This window comes from Oryzias melastigma, linkage group LG6 (genome assembly GCF_002922805.2).
Source record: "Oryzias melastigma strain HK-1 linkage group LG6, ASM292280v2, whole genome shotgun sequence".
NCBI classification, from domain to species: Eukaryota; Metazoa; Chordata; class Actinopteri; order Beloniformes; family Adrianichthyidae; genus Oryzias; species Oryzias melastigma.
This window is the reverse complement of record NC_050517.1, coordinates 13,804,274-13,819,236: the sequence shown is the minus strand read 5'-3', so window position 1 is coordinate 13,819,236 and position 14,963 is coordinate 13,804,274. Positions and strand designations below refer to the sequence as shown.

The 14,963-nt window shown below is 39.2% G+C and overlaps 2 protein-coding genes and 1 long non-coding RNA gene across 3 annotated transcripts in view; 2 read left to right on the top strand and 1 right to left on the bottom strand.

Annotated features, from left to right (window-relative positions):
* Window positions 1–6,420, top strand: part of LOC112152222 — a 7,953-nt gene extending 1,533 nt beyond the window's left edge. Inside the window, exons 2-3 of the long non-coding RNA XR_002920256.2 lie at window positions 1,829–1,943; window positions 4,074–6,420. This is a non-coding gene — a long non-coding RNA (uncharacterized LOC112152222). The remainder of the gene's footprint in view (window positions 1–1,828; window positions 1,944–4,073) is intronic.
* Window positions 1–14,963, bottom strand: part of LOC112152219 (A disintegrin and metalloproteinase with thrombospondin motifs 20) — a gene marked incomplete in the record, with an annotated part of 105,264 nt that overhangs the window by 15,294 nt on the left and 75,007 nt on the right. The window contains 3 exon segments of the mRNA XM_024281660.2: window positions 9,216–9,392; window positions 9,520–9,681; window positions 12,172–12,441. Of these exon segments, the coding sequence (XP_024137428.1) occupies window positions 9,216–9,392; window positions 9,520–9,681; window positions 12,172–12,441 (609 nt within the window).
* On the top strand, window positions 13,798–14,963 carry LOC112152220 (trichohyalin; the record flags this gene model as incomplete). Its single annotated transcript, XM_024281661.2, is given in 1 exon segment — window positions 13,798–14,963. A coding segment is annotated over 1 exon segment (1,099 nt), but the record flags the coding sequence as incomplete, so codon positions are not given.

Below are 14,963 nucleotides of genomic sequence, written 5' to 3'. Positions count from 1 at the left end.
ATTTTTCTGAAGAGAAATTACAAACCTCTTAACTAAATTTTTTTTAGAATAATTTATCCAAGAAACTCTAAGATATCAGGTTTTTTTTCAGCAAATCCTGTTTTGTCCAGGACTGAAGATGACTCCGCCCACAAGGCTGATCACATCATCTAAGCCCAGACGAATAGTCTAAACATTAAGAAGAGAAGTTCTCTTTAGTCTGAGCACAGTTAATGTATGAAAAGAAACCGCTTGGATGTAGTGCTGGGTGATATATATATATATATATATTTATTGCTGAAAATGTCTTTTCCTACTAAGAAACTGGAAACTGTACTTTAAAAAAAGTTTCTCATTTGTAACTATTCAGTGACTTGGAAAAAATAGTCAGAGTAAAAGTAAATATTGACATTTTTTCCCAAAGAATACACTTTGTTATGGTATATCGTGATATATATCATTATTGTGATATAAAATAATCTATATCACGATACACATTTTTTTCCACTACTTGGATGAAACCACCTGTTTTCCATTTCACCTTTACCTTCTTTTAACACCTTATGGTGCATATTTGCATTTTTTTTTACTAATTTTTAGTAAGATGAGGCATAAAAATGCACAGCCCAGGTCAAATTCCAATCCCATTGCAGCACGTGTGCACATGCAGAAGGATGGGTAATACCAAGCATATGGCAGCTGCACTTACATAGTCTTCAAAGGGGCTGACCTGGAACAAGAGCAAACTTGCAGGACTAGACTGCAGAAGCAAAGGATAGAATTATGCTTCATGATGTCAAAGCTCTAACACTAAACAACCAAGAAAACATAGGATTTCCACTTATCAAATAAAAGAAAGTGCTACTTTTCCTACTTGGTAGCATATTTTAGTTAAGATGTCGCCATGACAATTAAACACAAAATCTTTGAGATACTGTAACTTTTCAACCAATAACATGATCAAAGTAATACCAATAGATTTAGAAGGAAATCTACTGGTATTACTTTGATCATGTTAACAGTTGAAAAGCTACAGCAAATCAAAGAACATAAACAATGCAGCTCTGGTGTTAAAGGGTTAAAGCTAGAAAAGACTGTACAGTTTTTTATATGCAACAAATTGGATTTCCCTGCATGCATTTCAGCATCCAGCTGACAGAATGAGGCTTTTCTGCTAACGTTATTGCAGAAAGCAAACGGTAAAAGCTAACCAGATCACTCTGCACTCCATGTCTTAAGTGCCAGCCCAGAATCCTTAAAAGGTTAAACAAGCAGCTGGTTGACAAGGTGTATACTCTGTCTTGAGTACTGCTTCCTTTTTAAGTCAAAACCACTCAGGCAAGGCAGCCATAAGCTAAATTATAATGACAAAACAGCTAAGCAGCCTCCATCTGTTCTAAAACTCCCATCAGGCAAACGTTTTGCACCCAACATCAACCGACGGGCAAAAACTGAGAAGTAAACAAGCATAAAACACAAGAATGGAGCTGATGTTTAAAAGCTATAGCAGAGCAGTTTGAGGATATCACATAGTGACCTTTGACCTGTCGAACTCCCTCTTTCTCCTCAACGTTTCGCAGCTGCTTTCCTAATCTGTCATGGCAGTCGGACGGCTTTTAAAATGTGAAACATGGGAAAGCTGGAGAGCTTGACCTTGAATTAGAGAAGGAAAAAACTGGAAGAATAGGAAAACACAGAGAGCTGTAAATATTTTGTCCCACTGATAGTGAACGGAAGGGAAAGTTAACTAAAAGAAAAAAAAAAGAAAAAAAAAAGGAAAAAAAAACACGTTATCTCCTTCCAGATCCTTTGTGAAACTCTGCTAACCGTTTTCTTCATCTGTTATCAGCTTATCGCTTACAAGGCCTGACAGAGGAAAATGCATCCATCCACAGCAAGACCACCAAAGAGGAGTGAAACCAAAAGAGAGAATCCTACGGTAAAAGAGAAGGGTCAAAAGAGAGGTAACTAAATCTGCAATAAGATTTTGTATTTTGATGTAAAAAACTAAAATAACTTTTGAGTGTCTTCTAGGACTTGATAAAGTAACTGAGGTATTCAACACTGGAAATCCTTCAGACCTGTGGGTTGGTGTCCCAGTGAACAAGTCGCTAAAGTCTATCTCCAATCGTCTTTTTGGTTTATTGTAATAATGTTCCCCGTCAAAGTTGTTTTTAGGACACATCTTCTGCAGAGTTTATTAGAAATTTGCCTCTGAGTTGTGGGCAGGATTGCTGCCGCAAAGTAAGCCTTCACTAACTTCCCATCATCCCTTTGCATGCTCTCGCACCACAACCATAACCTAATATTGGATTCACACCGGACGCGATTGGGGTGTCAAGTTCTAATGTTACCCAAGTCAATGTACAGACGCAATCTGAGGTCTTGCTGGGCGACCCTTTTCACGGGACATCAGAAAAAATGGTAACTTACTTGTGGTTAAGGGGTCTAGACAAGCAAAGCTGACAGCTGAATGCTGTTTAACGCAATTTTATGAAAATAATACAAAGTAACGGAAAATTGTACAATATTTATTTTAGGAATGTCCTACCAAACTGTATTTTTATTTCCTAACATCAAAACTGTACATTCGTTCATATACAGTTGGTAGTCATGTCTGATTAGGTAGGACATTTGGATAGTTATATCTATCAGTTTGTGCTAGGGGTAGGAAAATCTCAAGGGGTAGGACAGATCGTTAGAACACTGGTCTAAACCCGTAAACCGGAAGTCACTTTACACACTGGTGGCAATATCGCCATTTTGTCTAAGGTCACCGTGAAAAGGGTCTATTGGGCGTTGGGCACGGCGCAGGGAGTCAGCTTTGGGCATGTGACGTTTTCAGTGACTCGATTAAAAGGTATAAATGAGAATTTGCTTGATGCAAGGATTTTCGTCATCAACTCACATCCCTTTTCTTAACCAGCTGGGAGTGCAAGGTTGCCGGGGGACTGTCCCGGTTACTGTTACACCCTGGACAGGTTGCCAGCTTGTCACAGAGCCCATGGAGCCATTGAGCCTGCTACACCAGCTAACCACCTGCTAGCGAACTCCGCTGCCCCGGGTCCGGCAAAGCTAATATGGTCGCTAGCCGGCGGTGGACTGCCTGTCTGACGGAGAACCGCCTTGGGTGCTGTTGTAGCGTAAAACAATCGCAGCGGGCGCGATCACTCCAGGTTCAAGGGCTTATTTTTGTCAAGACAATAATAAAAAGATCCTCCAGTTTTATTTTCCCCCTCTCTCAGGTTAATGCCCAAACTGGGTCACAGACAGACAGAAGTAACGTTTGAAATGGCCGTCACAAGCAGCTATCGCAACACGAGTGAAGTACACCGCACCAGGCGAGACTCTGAATGATCTGGTGAACCCAGACACGGCAACGTGCTTGCCGGCGCCTCTGTAGAGCTCTCCAAAACATGTAAGGCCGAGCTACACGCTCAACATCACCCATGTTTTCCATGATGTAGCAACAGATAGAGTGCAGAAAAACTTGAGCGGTTGCTCCATCTCAAGACGTTGAGTAGTAAATATGACCTGTGTCAAAAGAGAGGTGACAGGCGCAAAAATCTGATGAACAAATCACGGCCGGTGTGAATGCATCATAACATTACCAATGCCACAAAAACGGCGAGCAATATTGCAGATATCCTGTCGTAGAATTTTGAGCTCGGACAAAGCAAACATAGACGTACACGGATCTAGTCGTACACAAGTGGACACAAGTGGGAGCTTGTGGCTAACCAAGTATAGCACCTGCTACAATCTTTTTCCAACGGCATTTGTTTCTTCTGCTCCTGATTCACAACAATTAGAATAAAGAAATGCTTGCAAATGCCATTTTAAGCTTAATTTTCTTTATATATGTCCATCATCATGAGGAAAATGCTACAAGAACATGTTAAAAACCCAGTGTTCATTGGAGTGGCTCTTTAAGTTACAGGAAAAGTACAGCACGTGAAGTTAAAGCCTGGATGGAGAACGCGCTATCATCAAGTAGAGATAAGACATTACATGTCAGCAGCTTGAGGACCTCCCTGTTAGACGCTGTGAGGTTGAACACACCATCTATCACTGTCTCTTTCTTTCTTCTACAGTGAGAAAAAGCCTCCCAAGAATCGTCAGCTTGCTAGTGTCGACAGGTCCACACAGGACCAGGTCCGGTTTGGATGGATGGATGTAGATGGGAGCCTTGTGGTAAATGGAGGTTAAACAGGAGACACTCAGAGAGAGCTGATAATCTTTTCCATAGATTACCGACAGAACGGTGTGAAGCCCAGCCTGTCTAACCAAGTCAAAGTAGGGCCGTGGCCCCTGTCATTCAGCCGGGATAGCCCAAACTAAATGCTTCCAGACTTTAGTGCTCTGGCTCCCCTCATTTCCACTGCAGCTGCTCCCCATCACCAAACTGCAGCAACTGTGTTTTCATAAACTCAGCTTAAGCTAAGCCATCCGTTCAGTTTATACCAACTATTGATGAGACCCAAACAACAAGCTAGAACACGTCATGATCCGCTACATCATTAATGTCCTGAGAAGCTCTCTCATCTCTATCACATAGTTTAAAGCTGTAGATACCATCTGGTTTTCTAAAGGCCATTCTTTTTCTTTTTTCTGAAAAGCCACATTGAAACATTATCTTCCAACACAGATTTTCCTGGTTAAAACCATGACAAAAAACATGGTGGTAAACACTTGGATGGAAAGGGATCTTCCACCCTTTAATTAAATTGCTCACACTCCAGCAATGACACAAAAGAACCACCCTGAGGCGACACATGCAGAGGTGGGTCCCCGCCTCGTGCCCTGGGGGGGCAAAGTGGAGAAGTTGTGCATATGGAATCCATTTGAAGGCACCTCATGAGCAGGAAACCCACAAATGTGCTGTTGTTAGCAATAAACAAGCAACGTCGACTTGGTTGAACTTTTAAAAAGTCTCAGTCATTTCAGATAGTTAATATCAACGTTGTGTCTATAAATGTTGACTTTGTGCAATAAAGACAATAATTGTGTTGTGTCTTCTCGTTATTTCTAGCCACAAACAGGAAATCTCACACACTAAATTGAAAAAAAAATGAACTTTTTTTGCATTTTTAGAGTCCCTGACTTTAGCAAATATCAATTTAAAGAGTTTTGCTAACAAATGAATGGATAAGCTTGAGTTTGAAGATATTGAGAGAAAACATTCCTTTTTAGGAATTAAAAACTCAATTTCTGATTAAAAACCAAAACAAGATCTTCACTTTTTATAAGTGTAGATGCAATTGTTTTTTTTACTGAGAACTGAAGAATTAAAAAATAATTAACATGTTACTATAATCTGTAGAAATTTAGCTCAATCTAAAAAATAAATCTTGCAGGATTTTGGTTCAGCAAATGATTCTTAGTTTTAAGGCTATTTTAGCGTGAACACAATCTAATTTAGAGCTACAGGCTTTTACTTTGTAAATTAAAGGTTCTAAAAAGACAATTAACCTTGATATTGTTTTTTTAAAGTAAAAACTATTAAAATAATGTTTTTTTGTGTAATTCAACAAAATAAAACTTCACTTTGCAGAACAAGTGCAAATATAAGCACATTTCCTGTTGTTGGAGCCTTTCAAAATAAGATTCATAGCAGAACTGCTTTGTGTAATACTTCACAGGTGTTTGTTTTAAATGTTCCCTCATAGGAACATATGTATATATGTGATTTTGTATTAAATGGCTACAATATGAGTATCATTTGTATATGTTTATTATTTTTTATTAGTAAAAATCTGCAAAATTACTTATTTTAAGTCTGTGGTTTTCCAATGTTCCAGCTTAATTTGTTCTTTTGTTTGGTTAAATATCCTTTGCCAACACTTATTATTACTAATTATGGTTGTTGTAGTAAATAAATAATAATGTCTCCTGCCACATGCGTTACACACAGTTCCATTAGTGCAATGATGAACAGATGTACCACCCAGCGCCAGTGTTTGCCTTGGACTGTGTCTGTTTTCTCTGGAGAGATTACGGAATAAACCACATAAAACCGCCTCTGGTGTTTTTCAACTGGGTGAACAGATAGTGTACAGTAAAGAGTTACTATGAACCAAAGCAGTTCAGTCTATTGAGGGTCACGAAGCAAAACGCCCATAATGACCCACAAATGGGTGTTTGTGAAACGTGTATGGTGAGTCGTGTGTGGCTTCTTTCTAATCGCAAAGTAGGCTGTTGTGCTATTTTGTTGTGTACATTTTCAATGTGGTGTTTGGTCTCGAGTACAAAGAAATTAATAAAGTTTTTCAGAGCAAAGTCTTGCATTTTATTTGTCAATAAAAAAAATACTGCAGTGAAAAACAAACACATCTTTCACATTTATGCTTCTTTAATAGTCTTTACAACTGGAAATAAAAACTACGTTGACACATTTAAGGCTTTTTCCATGTAAATGAAATAAATAGTAAAAAAAAAAAAGTAACATTTGCCCCTTTGATTTTGAGCAACTTTGCATCCTGATGGCAGGAAAAAAACAACATAAAAGCTGGGGAGTGGGACTGACATACACATATACACACAAAGAGGTGGAGAAGGGAACAAAAACACAAAGGCAGATAGCAGACATCCTCATTGGGAAGGATACCACCACAAACACTGATCTGACTGCAACAGTTCACCTGAAATATGCGTCGGAGTGATTTCATGTCGGCCTCGACGTCATTCAGAGCGGTCACATGGGATGTGGAGCAGCGGGTGGGTAATTGTTTGCAGGAGCCTGTCTTTTTTTTTAACAAACTACTTCAGTGCCCAAACACAAACTGAAGGTTCTAAGAAACTGTTGGACTTCCACTGTAATTTGGTCTGTTTTCTTTATTTCATTTCCTTTGTAGCTAATGTGCAGCTGTTTGAAAGCTGATTGTGGAGCAACGACAAAAAATATTAATTTTAATGCACTGTTCACCCAAACTCCTTCACAGAGGTATAAAAATCTTTAGAACGACGTGGACTGAAATAATGTAATTTCATCTTTTATGGTGGATCAGCTTTATTGCATTTTATTCTGCACTATTAAAAAACTGCTTAGTAATAAAGTGAATAAAATGTAAATTATGGTTGTTTTGGTTTTTTTTTTATCATCATTGCAAATTAAAAGTGACTTTTACAGATTCTGTTGTTGAGTTGCACATCTGGATTTTTTTATTTGCTTCATTGCAGAAAAATCATTAAAAAAAACAAACAAAAAAGCACATTAAGCATCTAAAAAGACATATACTTTAAGAAAAGTGTTACGTCAGATGTTGCAATGACAAAATAAAAAATAAAAATTATAAAGCTGCAACAATAAAACAACTGTAAACAGATCAATATGTTACATTTGAAATAAAATCCTTCAGAAAAGAGAAGCACCTGATGAAATGAAGAGAAATGAAGTGAGGCGATGAAGAGGAGTACCTCGGTTTGTACAACAGTAGGGGATGAACTGAGACATTTTGCTTGAAACAAGTATCATACCACACTACCTAAACAAACAGAATTGTTAGAACTGATAGCACCGTAGCAGTGACACAAAAAAGTCTCATGGTATCACTTCAGTTTTGAAAGCCGTTTGTTCACCGATCTCGTAGTCATTCACAGTTTTGACGTGACGCCGACTGGCTCGCATTTGCTATGTGCTACTTAGACCACAGACCAGTCAGACGCAAACACAGCATAAATAAAAGCACCTTGTTCCAACAGCTTGTAATGAAAAAAAACATCATATACTGCCCTGTGTTGAGAGGTATTGGAAACTGCTTATGTGTTAAACTTTATTGGTTCTGACAAACAAAATGCACCAGTTTGAATCCTTAATAATAAAAAAAAAAAAGTTTTTCAATACTTAAATGGAAGAATATAGTTTCACCCTTTTCTAAATGAAATTCTTTTCCTTAAAGATCCACTTTGATAAAAAATAATGTGGTTTGGGTGTTTTTGACATGTTCTTGTAGCATTTTTCTCATAAAAGAGGATCTATGAAAAATAATTTACAATTAATACTGCATTTCTTAATTCAAATTGATCAGAAAACTGGAGGCTAGAGAAACCTGGGGCTAATGATGTAACTACTGGCAAAATCTCTCTTACCACTCTGCTCATCCGCCTGCTTACATGCAGTAATTTTCCTTGTCCAAACTGGTCTCTGGCTTAAAACTGTACGCCTGGATTGATCCAATATTGCTCACCATTATTTTCGCGCACTAATGCTATCCTGAGGTTATAAACTCATGCATTAGTGTGCAGACAGAGGTCTCAGCAGCAGGGAGGGGGCGGGGTTGCTCCAAGCCGACAGTCCCGCCCACAACCCAGAATTGTATTTCTAATGAACTAGTGCTTCTGTAATATTAGGTTAGGGGTGTGAGGAGTTGTAAGCTAGCGGGAGAACGCATGAACAGAGTTCTCAGAACCGGGATAAGGAAAAGGGGCGGAGTTATTTCGCACCAATGAACCCGCCCACAACTCAACAGGTAAATTTCAAATAGTTTACTGTTGCTCCGCAGAAACTACGTCCTACAAAATGAATCATAATTAAAATACCACTGGGAACAATTTTAGAATAAATCAAAACATTATCAGAGTGGATCTTTAATGAAAATTTTGTCACTGAGCCCAAAAAAAAGCAAAAATCTGTATAAGCTTGTTGTTTAATTTCTCTTTGTGCAAACTGTTTTAACGTTCAGGAAGATGTAAAAGAGCGGACCAAATAGCGCTGGTAAAAATATTAAATAGTTTGTTACAAAACACTGCCTACTTGGAGACAAAATCATACTGTACAAAGATACATGTGTATATCATACACTAACAGGCTTTTGTTGCCGTTCAATAAAGGTCAAAATATTAACTCTTATACACAAATATACACTTGTGTACTGCAGATAATGAAGACAGCAATAACAAAAATCAGGTTTACTTCACTCCTCGTATATAAAATAAATAATTTTCAAAGTGATGCCTACATAAATATAAGGCATTATGGGGCGAAACTGTCCTTATTGACAGGCTTTTATTTAATCCAGAATGGATCCATGATAATAGAAATCTGGTGGGTTTAGCAGTACTGTTTCTGAGATAGTTTTTGCTGGTTTTTAACCTGATTTTGAAAGAGCAAACTTGATGTTGCCCTTTGGCTGAAGGATGCTGGCATGTTTTAAATTGTAATTCTTGTTTTGTTCAACTGTTTCTTCACAGCTCCCTTTTGACAAGTACGGGAGGAAAATGAGTTAGTACTATCGTACCGGCTTCCATGGTTGGCGATGCCAGGAGGCGGAGCCCGGGCAGGGCTGCAGATTGCATTGCTCCATGTCAGGCGGCTTGTCCAGCATGTCACAGTTGTAGTCAATAAGCGTCTGTCCGTTGGGTCTTTGACAAACCACCAAGCGAGTCCTCCTTCCCCCACCACAGGTCTGGGTGCACTGAGGGCCAAAAGGTTAGATTTTTTGCTTTTGGTCTTAAATAAAAAAAAAAAATCTTAATTAAAGTATGCAATTTAAGCCAAATTGAGTCAAATAAAAGTACATTTAATAATAAAAATAATCTCACCTCTCCCCAGACACCATAGTTCCACAGAGGGCACGGCCCAGAGTCGCAGCTCTTCGACTCGGCGGGTTTAATCCTCTCGTCGCAGTAGCTGTTGCTGCGCCCATCCCCATCCTGACAGACCACCACTCGCCTCTGAAAGCCCCCCTCACAGGTACTGGAGCACTGCAAGACACAGCGTAAACCAGATTTACTGGACAATCTCAGGGCGTTAAAAACACTTTCAACTCAACGTGGGACAAAAACGAGTCTGGCGATACGATACGTATCACAATACGTGTCTCACGATACAGTACGCACTACGAAACTGCACCAATTCATGAGTATGACGTAGAAAAAAACCTGAATATAAATACACCTTTCATAGAAATAAAATCAAATTCCTTTTATTTAATGATCACAAGATTAAGCACTGCAACTGTGACTCATTTACATGTTGCATTTCCCACGTAAAATCTTAATGCTTTTATTTTGGTAAATTCAGAAACATTTGTTCTTAAAGAGAACAGTCAATATTGGCTGATTTCCACAACAAAATGATTCAGTTTAAGAAAAAAAAGAATGAATGTGCCTTAACCTAAAAGGTTCTAAAAGTATGATTGAGGACATAAAGTGCTGTTCATTTCCAACATTGTTTTATGTTATGCTGCCAACTATAGATTGGGGGGTTTACATGGAAAACGAGAGTCAGACACTGAAGACAATCATAAATAATTAATAAGACATTGTCTTGTCAGCATTTTAAATTGATACAAGTATTGCCAAATGAAATATTGCGATATATCGCCAAATCAATTTTTCGCTACACACCTAATATTTTTAGCTTCACTTGACTAAAACACACATTAAGTTTCTTTTTATGACGATAAAGTAAACTGTTTGGGACTTTTGGAAAACACAGGACAAAGAAGGTTTCTAGACATGCAATGTATTGTGAACTGAAGTGAACCTAACCAGAGGCAAAATCTGCTGATATGGAAAAAGTGATGCAATAAAAATCGAGGCAGATAAATGTAGAACAACATATCCTGCACACAGACAGATGGTACATTCTGCATCTCATAACATGACTAGTTGCCTCTCAGTGCTTGTGGGTGTGTGGGAGGATGACGCACAATGACTCTCGACGTGTCCACTTTTCCACTCAGCCTGAGAAAGATTCTCTTTGTTGTTTCCACCAATTTGACAAAACCTCCCAAGGTGAGAAATAAGTGCTCTTGAAAGAGAAATTCAGTTTACTGTTGATAAACTTCACTCTTCTTCTTTTTTTTAATTTAGTAAATGTTTTTACTATCAACTTTATGTGACCTAAATTCATATTTTAATACAGCAGTAGTGGTGTGTATCAGCAAGAGTCTGGTGAAACGATATGTATCTCGATACATGTCTCGCAATATATTCCAAGACTGTACCAGAACCATTTTTCACTTGAATATTAATATGTCTTTCATTGTAATAAAATGATAAATTCTTTTCATTTACTAATCACAACATTAAGCATTGCAACGTAATACATGATACTGACAGCAATGTGGCACAGAGTTTCGGTTCGGGACTCATCCCAAGTAAAAACTAAGTAGTAGATCATAAGAACAAAAATCAGCAACGCTGACTGAACATTTAACACAGTCACGGTGTAGAGGTGATTAAAGAGGATCAGTGTTCTGTGCTGCCAGCTAGCGGTCGAGGGTTTAGGTGGAAAACAAGAGTAAGATGCTGAAGGACACTCATAAATAATTAATTATGTATAATCTTGACAGGTTTTTAAAATGAATGCTTTAAGACCCACTCAGATGAATGATGAGCCCGTTTTGGTGTCTTTAACATGTTCTTGTAGGATTTTTCCCATGATAAAGGACATATATGAAGAAAATTAAGCTTAAAAGTGTGTATCTCTTTATTCAAATTGTGATGATTGAGGAGCAAGTGAAAAAAGGCAGTTCGAAAAAGATTGTAGTTGTCACATTGGAAATACGCTGAGAGGCCCACAAGCTGCCTGCATCCCTCCATCCTGAAATGGGGAGGAGAAGACGAGGAACAGCCCCACCCAAAACTCAGAGGTGACTGTCTAATGAACTCCTGCCACTTTGCAGAAACTATTTCCTAAAAAAACAACACAAGTTTTGGATTTTGGCTAAAAACAATATAATCATAAATAAAAGATCACGCTTTTAAAATAGATCAAAAGATGATCAGAGTGGGGCTTTAACAAACACAAGGAATATATCATAAGCATAATTTTAGTATCTTACTAAAAAACAAGATTTTTTGGCAAGTGAATAGCTCCAACTACCTCACCGTTTGCAGTTGTTCTGAGTTCAGGGTAAAATGTGGACTTTCCTTTGCGTCAACAAAATGTTTTCACAAATAAACAGTGAGCTGTCTTCACTAATATATCTCTCAGTATGCTATGCAAATGCTCATCCATTACCATATATGGGTTCTGTGTTGAGAAATGAAAACATCTGGTATTTCCAAAGTAAATGTTGTTCCCTTCCAAGTGTACGTGATCCTTCTGGAAAGCACATGATGCATGTACAGGCTGCATAGCACATACGCATACAAAAGGTGGTGGTGGTAATTATATAAAACAAACTGACTTACGATTGAATCTTTCTGAACGTTGCTACTTTTTGAAGCGTATCGAGAACATACCGCGCCCCAGGGTCCGGTCCTCCACTGGTTGTCTGCTGACGGGACGTTCCAGCTACTGTGGCCCGGATGATGTCCGGGGTCCTGAGGGTATCCATATGGCTGCTCGTAAATGCGCTGACGGTTGTAGACAGAAGGGCAAGGTCCAGCAGTGCATTCTTGTTCCGCAGCAGGCTTGTCGTCACTGTCGCAGAAAGATTGGTCCACTGGGTGGTGGTAGTTAGAACAGACCACATGGCGGGTGGCTCTTCCCACACCGCATGTCACCGAGCACTGAGGCAGAGGATGGAAAACAAGACAAAAAAACACTTTAGCGTTTATTTACAATTTAATTAAAGCTGTTCTAAAATATGTTTTCAAAAGTTTTAAAAATTTGTTAAACTTTTACTTTTAAAGTATTGGTAAAATTGATGGAACTGTTGACATTCTTCTAGAACAGGTGCCGTGACAAAGTTCCGAAAGAAAGTGCAAGCCCTTAATGGAGGAGATAGTTTCTGGACATTTCACTGTATTTTGCACCAGGAGGCATTGTGCTGTAAGTCCTTCGAAAATGGACCACATCGTGGATAAAAGTATATTGCACATTTGTCTAAAGAAATATGAGGTGTTTCATGAATTTTTTTGTAAAAGAATTGTTCATTAAATTTCAAGATTTTCCTAATGTTGTTTTTTTGTGCTTCTTTACAGCAAAACAAGGAAAAGACATGATATTTTGGTTATTTATACCATAGTATACTATAATTTTAATGCTCCAGCCCAATTGGCATCTACCCAGGCCACGATGGGAAATGAGTTTGACACCCAAAGGTAGAATTTGGTTATAAGTTTTTAAGAGGGCGGCAGTGGTGCAGCGGTATGGCGGTCGACTCCTGATCAGAAGTGAGCGGGTTCGACTCCCGCCTTGCCCACCCATGTGTCGAAGTGTCCTTGGGCAAGACACTGAACCCTGAATTGCCCCTGGTGGGAGGTTGGCGCCAGTGTTCGGCAGCGGAGCCACCACCAGTGTGTGAATGTGTGTGTGAATGGGTGAAAGCGCTATACAAGTATACGCCATTTACTATTTAAGAGAGATGCATCCAGTGTTAAATATTTGAGGATTACAGGTTCAAAGATAAAGACAGACTAAATCACCAGTTAAATTTAGACATTTTTTGACCAAAAAAGGAGAAAAGTTATTCTTTCGATTGGCAACACCCAGACAGGCGCCTGTTTGGCCTCAAAGCCGATGACAGACAGGTGTCAGCGAGAGGCACAAAGGTCAGAAACCTTTAAACTCAGCGAGCTTTAACTTCTTTGCCAGTCTTTAGCTGCACAATTTTACAGTGTCTTTTAATGAGGGGGACGGGCCCCAGGAGGGCAGCAGAGGGACGCTGGAATGGCCTCCAGAAACGGTAGACAATTTCATCCACCAGAGGGATGTGAATGTGAAATGTTTATTAAAAATTTGAAATCCAGAAGCTATTCATCAGAAGGCAGGTGGTTTTGCACTTGTTAATAACAACAGAATCCTACTATTCTTCAAACATCTTCAGTCATGAAGCTTTTATGATGTCATTTGATTATGATGTCATCATGATGATGTCACAACATCATAAAGGATGATGATGTCAGCATGATGACGTCATCATGCTGACATCACAATGACATCATCATCTCATGAAAAAACATGTCATGATCCTTCCTGTGATGACCTCAAATGACATCAACAATCCTGTTTTTTTTTTACCTGAAGCTGGACCTTCAGCCTTACTCGGAGAACGTGCTTTCTTCACTTCAATCTCAGACATCAAACAGATTTGATCTGAACAAGACCTTCACCATGGAAGATACGTGGGAAATTCCCTTTTTTAACCTGATTTCCAAGCTTGCATCGCAGCTGGAAAAAATCCCGACCGATTCAGAAGCCAGGGACCGTCAGGCACCTGTCACTGAAGAGAAACCGGGTGAAACGCTTCCAAGTATCCCCCCAGAATTTCTTCTGATGGGTTTGCTTGAAGAAGTGTCCGCCTTACAGGAAGTCATTAGAGATTTCCTGCAGGAAAGAAAGACCTTTGAGTCAGAGAAAAAGGCTTTTCTGGAGAGGAATAAGTCATGGCTGGCTGAAGGTCCACAAGAGGACGAGAGTTCCACGAGTTCCACACTCCCAGACCAGACGCTGTACGAAAGAGTCTTCTCTTTCTTCAAAAGCAGCGACAATGTGTCTGATAAGCTGGAAAAGCAAAGAGAGAAAGAGTTGAGGATGTCTGTAAAGGAAAAGAGGGAGATTCTGGAGAAGGAAAACAAACTTCTGAACAAAGAAGTGAAAGACCTGAAAAAAACCAGGATCAGAAACGCAAAAGAACTAAATACTCTGAGGAAGGAATACGAAAACTTCCAGCTGGAGAAGAAAGAGATGTCCTTGATGAGAAAGGCCTATTTATTGGACAAATCATCGACCCAGAAAATGAGAGCAGCTCTGGAGAAGGAGAAAAAGGCCATCCAGTTAGAAAAAACATCTCTGTCTGAAGAAAGGATGGCCCTCCATGCAGAGAGGCAAAAAAATGCAGAGTTGCTGACAAAAGTGGAGGAGGAGACAAAAAGCCTGGAAGAGAAAATGATTCCGTTGGACCTTCAGCTACAAGCTGTGCAGGACAAACAAAAAAAGATTGTAGAAAACCGTCAGAAGATGAGCAGGGAAGCAGAGACCCTGATCATCATGAGCGAAGACTTAGAGATGAAGAGAAGCGAGTATTTGAAGGAAGAAGTCTCTGTGGAGGTGATGAAGTTATCTCTGGAGAAGAAGAAAGAGAATCTGC